Genomic DNA, 21,621 nt, shown 5'->3' with positions numbered 1-21,621 from the left:
TAAATCGTAAACTAATATTTGTAGTGTGGGAAATTCTAAACCTTACACTTCAATAGCGTTATGGTAAACCGTTTTGTTTCGTATAAAAAGGGTCGATTATCAGAGAAAGTTACAAATGCTTTTATTGTTCATGTATAGTAAATGTTAGCACGCATGATATAAACAGTGTAGATCCTTATTACAAAAAGGTACCATTCCTTAAAGAGTCGAGACCTGAAATCAATGTTACAGAACCTGTCGAACCTAATATTTAACCATATCGTGAAGCACATACACTCAAATTACCTGGAAGCACATTTCCAATCCTTCCGTCATTGTAAATCACTGTACATGTGTCTTTTTCACATGTGGCAAGAAGGCCGATATGGACATGACCTTTTGTCAGGTCACCGTCAGAAACCACCCAGTATGGCGTCACAAAGCTGATAAATATCGCTGCATCAGTTATAACCAGTAATATAAACGCTACATTTTCTAAATATGACTTCATATTTCGTATTGCACGCTGTTCACGTAATGCTTCACGTTTCTGACACTACTTGTTAAGCTTGTTAGTCAAAAAGCTTATGAATATCGCTGTGTAAGTTAAAACGAGTCATATGAATCGTACATTGCCCACACATGATGTCAAATTTCATACTCCGCAGGAGGTACTCGATGAACAATTTTTCTTATGACAGTTTCTTACATCTTGTTATATTGAAGATTTTCCGTTTTGTTTATTTAATAGATTCTAGGACGTATTTTTAAGTACTTACTAAACAAATCCCACAATTGTATAAGAATGGTTAAAACTATGATTTGGTCTAATTTTGAAGTTCACCAAATTGTTGATTGGTATATATATATATATATATCCAATATTTACTATATACCAATTAGATTATTAAAAAAACATTTTCAAGTTTGTATACACTCGATCCTTTTCGAATACATATAACACCACCTTCAATTATTTAATAAAATAAACATCCGTCAAAACAAATATAATTCATAATATGATAGTTTTATAATTGTTCTTCTCACATTTCTCCGATTTACCTTCTGTCGTATGACTTTTTCCACACCTTTGAATTGATTCCTTGCTTTAACGCTTAAATATAGCGATACAGTAAAACCAATAACGTGCAGTAAAACAAGAACATCTACTTGTAAGTCCGATACCAATTCCATTGCTTCAGGCTTACATAGAAACCTTCCTGAGAAGCAAGTGACGTCTCGAGTGCCGGTAATTGTAGGCTTTCTTAAATCTATACATATTTTATTAAGCGTGCGAAGTGTTTTAAATACATATTGAAATTCCAATAAACACAGCAACGACTTGTTAGTTATAACTGTACCCTAGTGTTTTTCCTTTGCATGAAACTTTGATTTTTTAAAAGTGAAAGCTTGATTTTCAACCTATTCAATTAAAGTCTTAACATTTCTTATTTTTTTAAAAATGTAATAGGAAATGAGACAATGTGTAACTTTGAATAAAATTTGAATACAAAACAACTTTGCTACCTCTTAAAACGATGCAAAACCCTAAGTAATTTGTGCTACTTTTCTGTCTAAGAAATTATACTGGTCTGGAGACGGTTTCGTTGCTATGGAGAACTACAACGAAACGACCAGGATTCATTGCAACATAATCAAAACAACACCGCCTTAATCCTTGTAACCAGAAAGTAAAATCGGGAAAAAAGGCCTTCTGTGTATCGCTTTCATCCGCCCCTCAATTTTTCCACTATTCACTTATTCTTGCATACTGAAAATTTAATTTTTAGTGCAATATTGACGGTGTAGATGTAGTTGTTAGATATTCCAATAAATTGCGCCAAATTCATGACGCACCGTAGTTTGGAGCGAACGTCAAATAGTTCCCGATTGACGTTCGCCATTTTGAGGATAAAATTCAATTTAGCATTATATTTTTGTGTTCATGTATACTGTTATGACTCTTCTTAACCGTTTATATTTACTTTAGTACCATTCTCCATTCAAATATTATTCTGTAAGTTGTCTTACCCGGGGTGGGTAACAACTCGGAAACGCATATCCGTTAGTAAGAAATGGAAATGTGTAACAACTATTGACACAGATGCAAGGGAGAATAACAGTAGACGTTCTGATTGTGTGAACTGCCTCAGTTATTTCTCCCAAGAAAACACTGACTTCTTATTATAACCATACGTTTATATAACACGCTTGCAGCCAATATAATGTCATTGAATACCATAAACATAAATTAACTATAGAACTGAGCTGTTGTTTTGGTAATGTTTATAATACAACAATATAAATGTGGAAAACGTTCGATTCCAAATTATTCGGGTCTACGTATTTGTCTTTCTTTTCAACGCAGTCTTAGTAATAATAATAATAATAATAATAATAATAATAATAATAATAATAATAATAATAATAATAATAATAATAGTAAGGGTTATAAAGGTTGAGTATTTGTGAATTGATTACCCCTACAAAGTAAAACCATAAGTGATAATGCTCTGACGAGATGAGGTTAAATATAAGTACACTCCCTTTCCCGACAGCAAGCCATTGGAACTCCTCTTTCCATCAAAAGTTGCTTAATGACAATGATAATCTAATGTTATGCACTCCTTAGTATTTTAGTGTTGCTTGTGTAAAAATATGTTGATGTGTTTGCCGTTAAACTAATTATATTGCTGCAGAGTTTCATTTAATATTTTCTTCTGTTATGCATTTCATATTCAGGATATGTTTTTATTCAGAAAATGCAATTCTTCACATTAAAAACAGAGCATAACTTAATTTGACATATACCAACAAAATACAATCGACACAAATTACTGCGCTTGTCATCCAGTAATTTGGCTCGGATTATACCCTTAGTCGAAGTCACTAAGGATTACAGTCAGTTATGTGGAGAAATATGTTCATAGAGTAATTTGGCTCGGAATATACCATTGGTGGAAGTGACTGAGGCAAATTGTCCGTTATGAGGACAAATACATTTAAATGCTGCTTAAAATGTAAGGGGATTTCTATCTTGAGGCATTGACAATGATATCGCATCAAGTGGAAAGATAATGTTTATTTTACATGGCAGTTATAAACCAGTAACATTGATTCTGTCGAGTATTTATAACGTAAAACTTATGACTGTACTATTTTAAGACCAACTTTGTATATGTATTTAAACGTAAAGATGTAGTTCTCTTAATTTAGGACCGAATATTCATTAGCTAATCTGAATGTCGAACCTTGTCTTAAGAAAATCCCACTGTAGTTGGCCTGCAAACCCTTGATTAACACGTATTCCATTTCTGAGTAGGTCTCACTGTTACAATAGTATAGTCTTTTCCAGTAAAATGGACTCAACGATATATTGTATGACTTCAGTTCAGTCGTATTACCATTCGATGGGCTACAAGCATATCTTGGAGGTCAAATGATTGCAGTGACATGGCTGGCAGAGGAAGAGGTATCTTTAATTTTTATATAGTATATATCAGCCAAGATAACAGATGTTTCCCAACATGTGATAGTTAAAACCTCATACGATAGAAAACCTGTAGTAAACAAGGGTTTCTTTAAACCCATTTTTGCTATTCTCTTGAACACTTAAAGCCAATTTAACGTATCGTATGCCTGAATTACATTTTGAATTAAACCCCACTCAAACACGATTATTTATTGTAAATAAAATGCATAAAGCTGAAATTAGGATCAAATGGAATTACCTGGAAATTTGCGACTTATCCTTACATCATCTAAAATGCATGTACACTTTTCATTTTCACAATGAGCTAATAGTCCAATGTGCATGGCATTGTCATATGATACTAGCTCAAGCCAATGAGGAGTCACAAAACTGATGAATACTGCGGTAACTGTTAAAGCCAGAAAGGCGTACGCAAAAAGTTCAATTAACGCCATCGTACAACGTTTATTGTAGATTTTAAATCCCGAATCCTGAATTTGATTAAACAAACATGAATTTCAATGCGCAAATGCGAAAGTATTTTTACAACATTATCCCTGTCATGTATCCTCCGATGATTCCATTAAAATATAATATGGAATAGCGATCCTTCAGAGGCAGAAAGTACTAAACAGTATAGACTTGAATTGAATGATATTGTTAATATATAACAACGTCTGGCTTTTGAGAAACTGTGTGTGTGATATATCACGTGTATTGGCACTAAGAGAAATTATATACAAGTTAGCATTTATCTCAAGTGAAAATGTCAAATTGCGTGCACTAAAGGCAAAAAAATAAAAATAAAACTACTAGATAAGAAGCAACATGACCTATCAAATTATGTAATTCTTCCACTGTTACTTGTTTTACAAAGTGCTATCTTGGTTTGGAGTCGTTGACATTATTGCACTTGTCAATACTGACAAGGATCACTCATGTCACTTTGAGACAGATCACAGTCGTCATTTTTTAGTATATTATATGCCTCCCTATGGTCCCTTTTCTACAACGCATTGCTACATTCGTGTGCTAATCTGACGATATTTCTTTTTTGTATGTTTCTGCAGATGCGTTTGTTATCAGACTTATACTCTTTGACAAATAAACAAAAAAATGTATTCTATTGTAAACATTACTCCGTAATGTTAAGATTGTATTTTGTGTGTTGCAGGTAATATTTCAATCGTGACCATAACGATTTCTTTCGTATCTTATAAACAAAGGTAACAATTGAATTTAATCATCGGTCATATCTATATTCAATACGTGTTATCAAGGTCTCCGCTATGACATGATTTCATAAATATTGTACTACAAGACCGCTCTCCATCAGAAAAGCTGCATTTATTGGATTTAAAGCAAAGCTACAATATTACACTTCACAAAAGAAATAATATGTATACGTGTATGTCAAGGTTTCTCTCGAAATGACTGCAACAGATGCATTTTAACGCCGTCATCAGGCATTATCCGTTTAACACTTTCGGAGCTGACATATGTTATCAGAGTTGTTAAAATAAACTACAAGCATTTCGTTTTCTGACTATAAACCTATTTCCGTCAAAATAGGTACAGCTTGAAGGAGAATGTTTCAAGATTAACAAGAGCAAGCTAGTAGTTATAAGTAGTTTAATTATAACAACATTTGAAACAAAAATAGTAGTAATAAAAAAACTAATGATACATAATTGTACTGTTACGAGATAATTGTCGGCATTATTTCTCAATTCACTGTTGCTATGCGACTCTGTTGTATTGCGCTTTTAAAACAACTTCTTTATTATCTGTTATTAGCAGAAACTTGAAATCACAATGTATATAATCTATTTCAACGCGGATTAACATTGAGATGCAATATGAACTATCATTTTTTCTCTTGAACAATGCTTTAACGTAATGACGCATTGCCGTTAAAGGTAATGATTTTCATTTAGACTTGAAAACGGGCTTTAATGCCAAACTGTTGAAATCACTGGAATATCATATTCTTTCACCGATAAATCCCTATTAACTTCTGAAAAGATTTAAATGAATTGGCATTTCCAAACAATTCAAAACTTAAATTTGCTCTAACATCTTTGAATTGTGCGGATTGAAGGAGATATTTTTAAAATTACAAAACACTAACATTAACAGAGTGTATACTGTAAATGTGCATTTGTTTTCATAATTAATTTTAACTTTCAAGCTGGAAGTGTCTTGTCATGTTCAATCTTCGTAATGAAAAAGTAATTAATACACTTGACTAGTAAATGAAAACTCTTGCCTGGAAATACCCTGCTTATCCTGACGTCATCAAGAATCCACGTGCACGAGGTCTGTTCACAATATGCTAATAAGCCCATGTTCAAATGGCTTTTTCCCTCTTTTGATTCAAATTCTAGCCAATAAGGTGTCACACAACTGATAAAAAGAGCCGTATCAATAATCGCAACCACTGAGAAAGCAAATAACTCAAGAAGCGCCATTCTGATGTATGTCTCAGTTTATCTATTTTCTTGGAAATGTATTGGTATAGTCAAGGTGCAGTCTTGGGTATTCCATTAATATCTCTGAATAATTCAATACTACCATAATGTTAAATTATTATTTTACATTGAACAAGGATGTATTTCGAACGCGTTCAGTGTTTACTTTGTACAGATAAAGGTTCACTTATGTCTTCAATTGATATCACAATAACTATTTTTAAAATGATTTAGAGGGCATCACATGTTGGAATCCAATTATAAACTGTGAGTAAGATCATTTAGAGTTGCTTTAAGTTGAACTGTTGTAAAACAATCATCAACTAAAGAGGTTTATCACAATCACAGATTGGGTGTAAATAATTCGTATTCGTCTAATCTGGTTATGAATAATAAAATATATAATAAAATAACAACCATTGTTCTTCATCTTATCCAGTTGTTATATCTGGGAACACTTTGTATTCAATCAATTGTACTAGGATATTCATGCATTTACTTAACTACAAACGATAATAAATCATATAGATGAAGACGCTACACAGCGATATAAAAATATGTTATGTCGGCCACTTTGCACTTTGTTTCTTACTAAATGTTATATTCATCTTTAACTTCCTCCGGCAAAAATGATTCGCTTTTATATTGCGCAATAAGCCGTGAAACATATACAATGCTGCGTTATGATGAACATACAGAGCGATCTCTGAAGAAGTATTGTATTGAAACTACACCCACCACATCCTAATTATTTTTATCAAATATTCACAACCTTACTTTATTCAAAGACACACTGGCATGAGGACGTGATACACACTAACATGAGGACTTGATAGACACTGGCATGAGGACGTGATAGACACTGGCATGAGGACGTGATTAACATTGCGATGGGCATGTGTTACACATTGGCATCAAGACATGAGACACACTGGCATGGGGATGTGATACACATTGCGATGGACATGTGATACACATTGGTATGAGGACGAAATACACACTGACATAAGGATGAGATACAAACTGGCATGATGACGTGATATACACTGGAATGATGATGTGATACACACTGGCATAAGGACGTGATACACACTTGCATGAGGACGTGATACAAACTGGCTTGAGGACGTGAGACACACTGGCATGAGGACGTGATACACAATGGCATGAGGACGTCATACACACTGGTATGAGGAGGTGATACCCACTGGCATGAGGACAGGAGACACATTGGCGTGAGGACCTGATACACATTGCGATGGGCACGTGATACACATTGGCATGAGGACGTGAAACTTTCTAGCATGAGGACTTGATACAAACTGGCATAAGGACTTGATACACACTTGCATGAGGATGTGAGACACAATGGCATGACATGAGACACACTGGAATGAAGGCTTGATACACATTGGCATGAGGACGTGATACACATGGCATGAGGGCGTGATACACACTGGCATGATGACGTGATACACACTTGCATAAGGATGTGAGACACAATGGCATGACATGAGACACACTGGCATGAAGGCGTGATATACATTGGCATCAGGGTGTGAGACACATTGGCATGATGAAGTGAGACGCATTGCGATAGGGACATGATACACACTGGCATGTGGAAGTGATACACACTGGCATGAGGACGTGAGCCACACTGGAATGATGACGTGATACGCATTGCGATGTGGATGTGATACGCAGTGCGATTGGCGCGTGATACACACAGACATGAGTACGTAATACACATTGGCATGAGGACGTGATACACACTGGCATGAGTACGTGATACACACTGGCGTGAGGACCTGATACACCTCGCGATGGGCACGTGATACACATTGGCATGATGATATAATTTGCATTGTGATAAGAAAGGGGTTTTATATGAATTAGGAGGACGTATACACTAGAACGGGGAGGTAATATATATTTGAACGAGGAGGTTATAATCATTGGAATGAAACGGTGTTTATTGTTTAAATGAAGAGGTGATACACTTTTGAATGAGTAAGATATGCATATTATAATAAGTTATACATGGGAATGAGAAGATGATAAACATAAGAATGAGGAAGTCATATACTTTGAACTGAGGAGGTTATAAAACTTGGAATTAGGAGGTAATATACATTGTTGTGAGGAGGGTATATCCTTTCGACTAAACGGATGATATACATTGAAGCATCTTTATGTTTGTATCTTGAATGCAAATAAAAACGATTGGAAAGTACATTAAAAAACGCAGTAGCCACAGACACTATGTGAATCTGCTAACATACTCACAGCTCAAAACTACTTGTCCAACAGCATAACACTCACTGCGAGCCTGCATACAGGCACACAACTCAACGCTTCTTGCGACGCATCAAAACATTCACTGTGAGGTTGCATACAGGCACACAGCTCAACGCTTCTTGCGACGCAGCAAAACATTCACTGTGAGGTTGCTAACAGGCACATAGCTCAAAGCAACCTATTGTGAAGCCAATAACTTGCTTTGAAGGTTCTTACAAGTAAATGGATCGAAGATATATTGTCCCGCAGTCAATGACATGTTTTACTCACCATGAACTTGCTCGCATTTACATGGATCAATCCTCATTGAGCAGCAAAATACTAAATGTGAGTAAAACACCACGCAGAGTTGCTTTCCTAACTGTACAGCAATCACTGCCACCATGCGAATCACGTGACCATATATCATATCGGTAAATATTGCAAAATATCTTTAGCAATATTCTTTCATCCTATCTTTCATTGAATAATTGAAATTTGATAACAACTATCCGAAAAGGGAGATACATTTTTAAACGAATTTATAAAGCTTGAAACTAGCTATACTCGCTAAAGGTGGCTTTCAACTACGAGCTTGTCTATAACAATACTATCGACTGATTGCCTCTGCAGTGTTATTGAAGTGTTATTGAATTTCTTCTGAAGATTTTCCTAGACCGTTTGTATAACAAATGTAGATAAACAGTATCTGGACTCTAAAAATTAGATTAAACAGTTGAATCCTAATGGAATATCGTTTTTTTTTCACTTGTGTTTGTTTAGTAACTTTTTTGTTATTTTGAAAAAAGAAGCTTGACATTATTATGCACATTTATTATGACTATTAATTGAGAAAACTAAACAAAAACATACAAAAACATTTGAAAATGTAAACAACTGAAGGCACGTTATCTTTTAAAAACAAAATATACATATATACTATATAATGTATATGTTTTTGTTGGTAAACTAAGAAATCGCTAATCATCTGCAAGAGAAAATAACTCAAGTATTTTTTCCTTACTGTTACAATTCCGTCTTAGACATTGCTTGACTCAATCATAAAATGTTCAAACCGGAAAAAGAAATCTTTATTATACACACTGCGTTTTCTGATTCCGTATCACACGTAGCTATTGCGCATGCGAAAAACTTCTCCCGCTTAACAACGCAAGATGGTTTGATATAAGATCCTTGTCTTCAGTTTGAAACGCTTTGTAAAGAAATATATTTGAAATCTTTATTCTATAACCGCGTTTAAACAATAAAATAAAAAAAAATCCATTATCTGATGAAGGAGACGTTCCAACAAATAAATATATTATACTTTTTTCAACGCCAGACTCCGTTGATCGTCGCAAACCCCCTATACACTACTGCGCTATGCTTCGATCTGTACCGTGGACGATTTGGCAAAGACAATCTCGCCATCATGAACAATAAATGAAGTAGTTTGATTTGATCCGCAATGAACCAGCGAACATATGCACAGACACTCAAACAATATTCTGCCGAAAGCTGGAACTTAATAAAATCCGCCAGATTACTAAGATTACTTCGGTTTGAACAGTTTCGTAATACTCGCCTATGGAGACGATTGACAGTATAGGATTATTTAATTATATTTAATGTAACATGCGATTTCATTGGAAGAAGGTCTGTCTCCATGCCTCATGAATATTCATAAAAAAGAGATTGTGTCATTCAATTTTACCTTGGTATATGTATGAAGTTTTTTTCCGTTAGGGTATGCATAAACATAAAGTACCCAAGTGGGGGACGCAGTGGTTACACATTCGCACATAACGTGTTATCCTTATCAACTGTATTTCAAGGATTTAGACTGTACACACATGTGATACGGATCAATACGAGCATGCACATCCTGAGATATAGTCATCGACTTCTCAAAGTTTCTCAAACAAACTAACGCAATCTGGAATCATTCTATGAACCATTTTTACTATTATATAACAACCTGTGTACGTAATCGATAACACATATAACTGGTACGATTGGTTGTATTCGAAGCACGTTTCGTACAATAGATTCAAATCTGTTTCCTAACTTAAATCTTTACTTGTCAGTTTTATCAATGATTATTTTATTTTGCAAGTAAAACTTTTAATTTGATCCATGACATTCACTTGATATTGTGTCGCTTGGTCGTTCATTAGATGGAACCACTGACACGGGAAACATATTAAATTCTCAAATAAAAACATTCGCAAAATTACGATGCCAAAAATTTGAAAAAAATATTGATTTTTTCATCAATATGCACGTCTTTATATTTGTGGCACCGTAATATTTGATTTGGATTTCAACGATTGTTTTGCACAAGATGAGATATAAAACAAAACCAGTGGATGAAAGTATTATGAATACAGAAAAGATACACATAGCACAATATATTAAATGCGTCTTAGTAGAAGACTAGTAAAATAGCCATATATAAAACTATTTCTTTATTGACATAATATCTATCTTAGCTTTGTATGCACAGCTAATGATATATAAAATGAACATGAAATGAAACACTTTTCACACACACATGTATATACAGCTGTAAATATGAGACATACATAAACAGTTTTCAAAATAATAAACTGTAAAATATACATACTATCTACCTAGACGATTCAAAAATCGGGAGCGAAAGCGAAAAGGTTCCATGTGACATTACATTTAAGTAGTCTTGATTATAATGACTCTAGTAGCATTTCGCGCATTCTGATTGGTAGTTATTTATAAACATGACGTAATCTATCATAACAAAATTAACCACAAGATAATTATAATAACTGCCAGAACTAGCTAAAATGTGTTGAAACTATCTGTACACTGGTGATTAATTTGTATTTATAAAAATGTTTTTTCCCTACATGCATATAAATCGTTTTCGTAGCATTATATAACATTTGTTGTAATGTAAATGACTTTTTGGATTTAAAATAAAATATATACTAAATGTATTACCAGCGTGTTAACAATATTTACACGATTTGTTTTCAATTGCAAACTCATCAGTCTTAGACAAGACGGTAACCTGATTAGCGAAGAAGAGCAAAATAAAAATGCAGATAGAACCGTTTCGCCTTCATCCGTTAAACTGCTCTATTTAGTGTCTCTTTCTGTCCATACAACAGTAGATGGTAGAAGTCAGCAGGGCGCTGGCCGCGGCACCTACTGCCGTCCAAAATGACCACCCAAAGCGGCCGCTAGACATAAGTTCCATCTGGAAGTCGATGCCCCATTCATTCTTCGCCTTAATCCCGAAAACCACGATGGCTACCGCTATAGACACAGCTGAAAGTAAACAACATGCTTTTATTTGTTATTTTTTTTAGTTTTTATCAAATTGAGCTGGTAAAGATATCGCGTGCTTTTAGCTGGCTGGAAATCTTCTCTGTGTTCACCTCTGACCACTATATCATATTTGCTTATTCGAGGCAATCTTTGCTTGATATAAGGCGCAGAAACCGGGTTTCAATTTATCTACTGGTTTCAATTTAATCCTGACATTGACTTGATTCTTGAAACGTGGCCATGTATAATAGAGCGATGCAATTCAAATTGCTAGGTTTGATTCCATAATAAAATGTATGTGGCTGTAAATTGAATTACTCTGTCATAGTTTCAACAGTTCTATCATTAAAATACCCTGGGTTTAAGAGTGTATAATGCTGAAAACTTAAATACACGTATAATAAATTTGTTCATGCAATATCAGATTCAAATACCTAACTATCTTCTATTGAAGCGTGCATAATCACAATTTCTGGAACTTTCAGTAATCGTTTACGTTGTAAAGAGATACACTTAAAAACTTACCAGACAAAACGTTTTTTTATAGTTTTCTTATTAATCTACATAAAGTGACTCAAAAAGTAAAATGGGGCCACATAATAATTCTGGAAGCCGTTTTTTATCATTTGTTCGCTATTTAAATGACAAGTTGCATATTCCACGGCATGAACCAAATAATGGATATAAAAGTGACACTTTTCATGGAATTAAGGCCGTATTAGACGAAGTGTTTCCGAAACGAAGATATACAGTAAACACTCAATTTGACAGTAATGTAGACACCGATGATTGACGTGTAGTTCTTACGGTCTCCGCTACCCGAGTTCTACATATTCCCAGCAATTTGGACGCTGACGCAGGTGCACAATCGATAGGCTTGTAATAGTTCAGGAACAAGTGCACAGAAAATATGATGAAATTATTTCCAGATGCTATCAGTTCTAGGACGAAAAAAAAACACATTTGGAACACACGTGATAACTGTAAAATGAATTGAGCTATTTATTGGTTTCGGAAATAGTTTCATCGTTTCACACGTTTATATGTCCGATAACAAATACGACAATATGAATATTTTGTTTTCCAAGATAAATACCTTTTTTATGACAGAGTAAAAACCCTTATACTTGCTGAAAGATGAAACGCAGTCTTGGCAGTCCATTAAACAGGTTTTGGTTACGTTTTCTTCCAGTGTACATTTCATACTTTATTTATTTTATAACACTATCATAAAACGACAAATAATGTCAAATGTGAACTTATCATAGACAGGGGACATTTCAAAAAGGCAAAGCAATCGCAGACTTATTCAGAATCATTCAATAGCAATTACAAACATTTCGTTATAACTCCTTAGAATACTCACATGCGATGATGAGGAATCCACAGATTGGATGGTGAGGGTTACAGCTGTGGCACGTACAGCACAGGGAAAGGGTGGCCACCAGGAGAGCAATAAGTCCAAGAGCCAGGGCCACTGACATCAAGCCCTGCGTCGCTTTGAACCATGCTGAAAATAGAAATAATTTAGGCTTGTTGTAATAATTAAATACATTTTAAGCTGAATCAACCGCTACACAGAGAGCGGTGGTTACCAGGAGAGAGAGGAATCCCATGGATGGGGTCACTGGCATCACGCCCTGCGCTTAAATGCTGTGTAAATAAATAGGTATGGCGATGGCTATGTAAGAAATAAGTGTTATCAAAAGGAGAAGTATGCACGGATTATTACACGGGCAAGCAACTAAAGTTGAATTGTGTTGAAAGGAAGTATATTACACTACACACATCTGGTTACAGAACAGCTGCATGTAGTATAAGTTGAGAACAAAACCATTCTACAATGTGGAGATGGTCCATGCATAGTTGGATGTTATTTCATTCATAGAATATTTTAAATTGAACTTCGAAAAATATAAAAGAAGACACACTCTGTACAACATTATTTTGACATCATGTATTTACAATAAAACTGATAGTGTTATTCTGGCTCAAACCAACAATGTAGTTTTGAATAGAACCAAAAGTACCATGAAACGCCAGTTGTCAACTTATTCGAATGTTTTTATATCTTAAGTAACAACAGAAACAAGAGTAAAACTGTTAAATTCTACGACCACAACATCAGAACAAATATGTCTTGTGACATCAGAACAAACAAAGGTTGAGAAATACGTTTTTCATGTAAAATATGATTGATAGAGGAATTGTACGGATACATTGTTTTTAATTTTATTTTATGATTGAAAATATTTATTTCATATTGCAAATATCGTCTTATTATCGCTAGTTTGGACTCATATTTTTAATTTTGAACATTATGAAACGTGCGATTTCAAGCTAACTTTACATTCTACAATATAAAAACTCCTTACGAGGCTTGAAACCTTACTCCCTTCACAGTTGACGAAACTGTATTTCTCGAAATTTAGCTGAAATATCGTATTAAGAGCACCCCGAGTTTCTCACACTCCTTCATTCACAGTTGATTAAACGTCATCTTTCCTAATATAGTGAACCCCGAGCGGGTGTCAGCCTTCCTCTATTAAGAGTTGACCGAAGGGCATCTCTCCAAAAATGCTAAGATCTAGTGAGGCGAATTGATAAGAAGCCTCACATATGTGATAGTCAAATTAAATGCATAGTTAGCAAGTGACATGTCAATATCTTGAAAGGTTTTCAATATATGGCCAACATCAGAAGTTACACATGAAGCACCACGGCCATGGCAACGACAAATATTGAGAAAATCAAGTCATCGTGCTTGAAAATCACAAATACAACACGAACGACCATGTTACAATGTCGTGACAACATTGTAAGAAATTTCCTCAAAATACAACATTGTTTGGCAATGGGCATTCTGACTGGCTGTGTAGACTTCGTATATTCAATTTCCTAAGGCAAGATTTAAGGTGCAAATTAAAGTTGCAGCAAAAAAGACTAATACATACGAACAGAGAATCTAGTCAGGTCTATTTGCGATATACCGATAACAAATGTTAGGAACGCTAAATTAAGCACATTTGAGTACAAGTGCAAATTAACCAACAAGATGATATTCTTTAAAGTTTTCCAGCATCATTATGTTTTCCTATTATGACATGAGTTCGCCTAATTTAAATATCTTAGAAATAGATCAATTTTAGATGGTAAAAGTGAAATGATCTTTAAATGTTACACAATAATACATCAGTCGCACAGTTTGTGTGTTTTAAGTGTATGCACAGATTTTGCGGATGAATGAGAATCGGGTATAAGTTAATGTTTGGCTGTATAAATTCAATATGTCGCTTTTTCTTATAATTTTACTAATTCCGTATAAGATGGCCATCGAAAATAATTGGTAAAAAGCGTTTTATAGATACTTGTATGTAGTATTCCTAAACCTGAGTATGTTTTATAGATACTTGTATGTAGTATTCCTAAACCTGAGTATATCAGTTATACCTAAACGGTGGTTAGCACTTCGATAGTTAAAATCGTTTGTGCTTTATTGGTTTCGTCAAAATCGTTTGTGCTTTATTGGTTTCGTCAAAGTATTTTCGCCCTGTTATTCTAGATCAAATAATACTTCTTTGGAAGTAGAATATCGTTTTAACCAAACATAGGGAGCGTTCCCAGTGTTGAAATTATAACTGCCGCCAATGACCAGTTCCTATCTCAAAAAAAGACTACCATTTTCATACATCATTTTGTATTGGTATATGCACAGGATCTCCCGTATAGAGTTCAAAGCAACGGTAGAGAGTAGGAAACCAACGCAGAAACGTTTCGTTTATCGGCATATAAAATAGCACATTTTTTCACAACGTCGCCTACAAAGTAATATTACTGTCAAGTCGAATTATACTATAAAAACGGCAACACGGTGCTTTTTCTCGTTTAAGATGTTTTCAGTAAAACCTACTCAAGCTCTATGTATTCAAACGCTTGCTCTATTCTATTACTGTTCTAAGCACTATAATAGTGTATGTTTGATTAAACAGCAAAATAAAGCTCTCAAGGCTTTTAAACTGATCGTTTTAGCTTAAAATAAAACTTGTCATCAAGGTTAAGTTATTTAGCTTAAAGTGGCGCTGTAAAACATGAACCCTATCTCGTAAATAGTCATCAAGTGTCTCTTAGTATCTGACAATGTTATCAGATTTATATTGTCAACAAGGGATGATATGAATTGTTATATAAGGTCCATTTAACTTCTATTTATGTAATGCAAGATACTGTTAAATGCTAAAGTAGGAACAACAACTTATAAACACAATTTTTCATCAGTATGAAAAAAGTGTTTTCTTTGAAAACATACTTAAAACTAACGCCTAAATTGTCAAAGTGAAACACATATGAATAAAACACACAAGTGTACAACATGTCACTTTTGAAATGGCCATCTTGTTTCCCCAAACCACCCTTCTTACATTCCCACAATTATGAGGAGGGTCGTACGAACAAATTTGCGCCCCATCTAATGTAAACTCCTGGATCCGCACATCTTTTTTTTAAGTCGTAAATCTAAGTACACACAACGGCACCACAATTCGCTAACCTATGCGTACTGTAAAACTGCAAGGAAATTATGCCAAGGACAAATATCATGAAACAACAAACTGTGTCTGACATACTGCAGATTGTTCTAATTTTGCATCCGAGCATCATATTTATGATGGAACTACAAAATAACTTTCGTATGCAAAATAAAAATACCTGTATCGACGGTACTCTATCGTATGATTATCCGATATTTGAATCTTTATAATTGTTTGTTTTATTACCAATAAAACTGTTCATGCCATCAATTAAATTGCGGTGCCTGATCGTGCGTGTTTTTGTTGATCGTTCATTTTTAAGCGGAAAGAAATGAAAGAAGCGTTTAATGTATAAAGGAGAAATCAGCGCTCTCCTAACGGTAATTAAATTATGTATTTTTTATAAATATACATCGGTTATCTCATAATCCAAACGTTTATACATTTGTTGTGTTGATACGGATTGAACACAAACTGTTCGTTATATTGAAGCTTCTCTACTGTCTCTTTGCGTTAGTAAAAGTAAATCCATTTCAATTGCTTACACAATTCCGCAACTGTCCGCCTTAAAATGGACGGGATTAAAGAAGACTGACTACACGTTGGGTCCAAAATACCACGTAGATTTTTACCGTCAAGGGGGGCAAAAGCAGAATACAAAAAAGTGCGAACACCAAATTAGATTATTTTGAAGTTTTAGACATGGAATCAAACTGTGTCTCTGTAAATTACTTTAATGTTTGAATGTCGATGTAAAATCAAAGCTTCTTTCATCATACTGAGTATACCTTTATTTTATCATTAAACGAGCTTTTATCTCTCAATGTAGAATAATACATTTACTAGCAATGCCAAACTGGCTTTAACGACATATTTGGAGATCATGATAGGTTTTCATCGTTATCAGTGCGAAACCAACACGAAAATGAATAACAAGAGGCTAAAGGAAAACAAAATAAACAACATCAAAACATTACACTATGTTTGACTGGAACGGTTAATTGTCAGAGATCTATTACACCATCTGGCATCGGTTTGAGCGATATTCTATTTTAAAAGAATTAATAACACCAATTTATAAACAGAACATAATTGAAAACGTACAACAACCAAATAAATGCTCTACCTGGAAACTCTCTGCTAATCCTTTCATCCTTAAAAATCCAAGTACACATGTCCTCCTCACAATTCGCTAACAAACCTTTGTGCACCGGTTTCATGATATAATCACCATCATCCACTACCCAATATGGCGTCACAAAACTGATAAACATGGTCGCCACAGTAATAACAAGACATATAAATCCAAGGTTTTCCAAAAGAGACATTACGTCACGAGTAGTTCGTCACTGCAAATGTCATGTGACATTACACCGATTTATTCTTAACCCAATGCAGTTCTAAGACTGTTTATTTTGTTATATTTTCATAAAAGAATAATGGAAAAAATGTACCAAATCACATTTCTTGTACATTTTGAAAGTAAACCAGACTGTACTTTAAAAATAGCACATTACCCGTATACTTTATAATCTAGTTAACACTCCTTTAACTCTCCCAGGAGAATACAACTGTTAGCAATGAAGAATTTTACACAATAAACAATTAAATCCATGGATTGAAATGTAATAGAAACATCAGGATATTGTTACAACTTACACGTCTCTTGCCGAAGGGAAATGGGTAATTTCTATCGAAAAGCGAACCTGGCATTTGCAACACACGATGATTAAATAGTTCAAACCATGCACAATTATTGTTGCCATGAGAGAAAGCATCCAGTTTTAATAGGAGAACACTCGAGAGGTTTAGTTTTTATCATTTTGCAAATCTGCGAGAAATTCTTGCGGATCTATCAGTTCTTGAGTGTAGGGTGAACAAACATAATTTACGAGAAAGAGGGCCAAACCCCAAAAAAATGTTTGATTGTTGAACTGTCTAGTCGTGTTTTTAAATGCTATTATATAGCAGAAAAATTGTTGTTAACTTTTAAACAAACATTATGACAAGTATCAAAAACATTGTCCATGCAATAAGGGTAGATACACCATGCAAGACGACATAAGATAAAAACAATACCAGCATAAAATACGTGAGCTTATTTAAGACGCACAGGCATTGCTAGAAAAAGATGAACAACATTGAATAATAGTTTTATGTTTCATATTAGCAATGGTCCTTTTAATCATAACATTTTGACGGCGTAGTGATTTTTGCAAATAAAAAAAACCCGCTTATGACGGTAACGGGAGACATTTCCTCATTTTCTTCTAATAATTCCATTACTATCATTGATCAAACAGACATTGCTGTCTTGAGTAATACTAATCGGAACACCTCGGCCATCTCCGACATACAACGAGCCTCGTATGTATGGCGGTGCTTTAGTAAAAGTAGTTCGTAAAGTTTCATAATAATATTATGCGGTTGTATTTTAACGTGTTCACATTAGTTCCAAATGAAGTGTATTTTTCATTAATCATTAAAATTTCTATAAGGAAAGTCCTTACCTACTAATTTAGAATAACAACGCAGACTGGAACCATATCATTCTTGTGATGTATGTTTGTGATTCCGAACGTTCTTCCTCCCAGAAATAATATCTAAGTAGTCTTAAAAACTACCTGACTCAACACAACGTTTGTCTGGCCTTACAAAAAAGCTGAAAGCACTGTTAATGGTTTTCGCAGCTGGTGCTGATTGAGAGTTCAAGGTCTACTTTACCAATTTCGTAGTACGGCTGCATTGCGCAAATCTTATTTCTAATACATCTCCAATAGCTGTACAGTTTGTGCTTAATGAATTCTCGGTTCTCTCAACATGTATTACCCTGTTGTATATATGAGATTGCAGTCTTCTTTGGTTTGCTAAACCTGGATTCACAACAAAATTAATGTCTGCTGTTCATTCTTAAATTGACTCAAGTTCATTCCCTATTTCAGCTAAGTAATTAAGTTGGAATTAAAGAAAAAACAACGGACTTACCAAATACTATACAAAACATATGTTCAATAAAATCAATCGTTCCGACGTACGCCATTTTCTATAGTTAATCACGTTGTATGGTGAAACTCGGCTTTAACCGGTGCATGTGCGCGTTTATACAATTTATATACAAACACGTTCTGCCAAAAGTTGCGTAATTATGAGATTGTGGGATATTTTACTGACATGTTTTAAACATTGAAAACATATTGAAACGATTATTTTTGATGTGGAAAGTTCAAAACCAGTCACTTCGATAGCGTTATGGTAAACAGAATTATTTTCGTATAAAAGGCGTCGATTATCAGCGAAAGTCTCAAATACTTTTATTGTTCATGTATAGTAAATGTTAACACGTGTAATATAAACACTGTAAATCCTAATAACAATATAAATATCCATTTCTTAAAGAGCCGATACCTGATGACGGAAATATTAATGTAATAGAACCTGTTGAACGTAATATTTAACCATATCGTGAAGCACACACACTCAAATTACCTGGAAGCACATTTCCAATCCTTCTGTCATTGTAAATCACTGTACATGTGTCTTTTTCACATGTGGCAAGAAGGCCGATATGGACATGACTTTTTGTCAGGTCACCGTCAGAAACCACCCAGTACGGGGTCACAAAGCTGATAAATATCGCTGCATCAGTTATAACCAGTAATATAAACGCTACATTTTCTAAATATGACTTCATAATTCGTATTGCACGCTGTTCACGTAATTGTTTACGTTTCTGGCACTAGTTGTTAAGCTTGTTAGTCCAAGGCTTAGGAATATCGCTGCGTCAGTTAAAACGAGCCATAAGAATCGTACATTGGCCACATATGATGTCAAATTTCATACTCCGCAGTAGTTACTCGCTAACATTGTTTCTTATGGCAGTTTCTAACATCTTGTTTTAGTGAATATTTTGTTTATCTAATAAATTCTAGGACGTCTTTTAAAGTACAAAACCGGTACTTCAAATATACATCAACGGAATACTGTTAAAATTATAAAATTACTGTTAATAATGGTTAAATCTTTGATTTGGTCAAAATAAGCCAAATTGTTTCATGATGAAAAGCTATCCAATGTTTACTATTTACCAATTAAATTATTGAAAATGCTAACTGACCGAAAATAAACCATTGACAACATGTTCAAGTTTTGTACACTCGACCCTAACATTCTCCAATACAATGAATACGAACCTTAAATTAATCAATGAAATAAACATCCTTGAAAAAAAACGATTTATAATATGATAATTTAATAATTTTTCTTCTCACATTACTTCGATTGTCTTTCTATCGCATGATTTTAAACACACCTTTGAATTAATCCCTTGTTTAACGCTTAAATATAGCGATTCAGTAAAACCAATAACGTGCAGATAAACAACAACCTCCGCTTACAAGCCTGATAGCAATTCCATTACATGAGGATAACATAGAAACCTTCCTAAGAAGCAAGTGATGTCTCGAGTGCCGGTAATTGTAGGCTTTCTTTCATCCACATAAACGGCAAAGGGAATACCTCCTGTCTTTTTTATTTTAGCGATATCATATACCTCTGATCATTTTAGGAAGCGTGTGGAGTGTTTTAAATCAAATACATCTTGATAGTCTTGAACACTTTCATAGGTATAAACTTCAAATTCAAGTGTGTGAATTTTAACTTATTTTGATGATAATGATAATTTGTTGCTCAGAAGTTAAAACCCCTCGCAATTCTACCTTCTTTTTTATTAAGCGTCTATGCAAGAATAACTCGTCATTTTCTACGTAACCGTTCTTGTTATTTGAAAGAGCCCGTTTAAGAATTATAGTTCACCGAAATGTACGTTACCACAAACATATATGTATCGATTCGGGTGTTGTGGCTTACGCCATAAAGATCGCCCAGTATATTGGCAATCTTGGATCCACCCTGATCACTGTGTGTTTAGCAAATTATGTTGCTGTAGTTCAAAAATAAGGAACTAGGTTAAAATGTCATAGTCAAGGTCATCCGAGAACAACATTGATATTTTCAAAACTATACATGTGCTCCAAATATCAATGCTGTAACTACAAAAATAATGTATTTGACGGAAAGTACTCATTTATCTGTCAACGACGTTAAGAGGAAATAAAATATTATGGATTTCATAACATGACCTATACAATAATTTTCAAATACATTCAGAAAATCCGATTTCAAAACACACAGAAATGACTTGTTGAAATAACTGTAGTTATCCTAGTTAAATATATTGAAAATTGTAAGATATTTCATGCTTTTCATTTGAAAGAAACGTTGATTTTTAAACATGTAGACTAGATTTTCAACCTATTTAGTTATTTTTTTTTAAAAACGTGATATGAAATGAGACAAGGTGTAATTCTAAATGGAATTTGAATACAAAACAATTTTGGAACCGGTAAAACCGATACAATACCCTTAGGATTTTGTGCTACATTGTTGTCTAAGAATTTCAACAATAAATCCCCGCAGACGATTTTGTTGCTATGGAGAACTGCAGCGAATCGACCAAGATGTAATGCGACCTGACAAAAACAACACCCACCTTAACTTTCCGTACAAGGAAGTAAAAAAGGACATT

At 34.2% G+C, this 21,621-nt stretch overlaps 1 protein-coding gene across 4 annotated transcripts in view; it reads right to left on the bottom strand.

The window, feature by feature from the left end:
• Positions 1 to 10,653: 10,653 nt before the first annotated feature.
• The window catches only part of LOC128205194 (transmembrane protein 47-like), a 46,192-nt gene continuing 35,224 nt past the window's right edge, over positions 10,654 to 21,621 (bottom strand). For 3 of the 4 annotated variants that reach the window (XM_052906676.1, XM_052906677.1, XM_052906678.1), the window contains 2 exons: positions 12,878 to 13,021; positions 10,654 to 11,511 (listed from right to left, as the gene is read on the bottom strand). In XM_052906676.1, coding sequence (XP_052762636.1) covers positions 11,324 to 11,511; positions 12,878 to 13,021 — 332 coding nt within the window. In that variant the 3' untranslated portion in view covers positions 10,654 to 11,323. Of the gene's footprint in view, positions 11,512 to 12,877; positions 13,022 to 17,163; positions 17,577 to 21,621 lie in introns of those variants that run through there. The other variant, XM_052906679.1, reaches the window with a different exon arrangement.

This window comes from Mya arenaria, chromosome 10, assembly GCF_026914265.1.
Source record: "Mya arenaria isolate MELC-2E11 chromosome 10, ASM2691426v1".
Classification (NCBI taxonomy): Eukaryota; Metazoa; Mollusca; class Bivalvia; order Myida; family Myidae; genus Mya; species Mya arenaria.
This window is presented reverse-complemented; position numbering and strand designations above follow the sequence as displayed.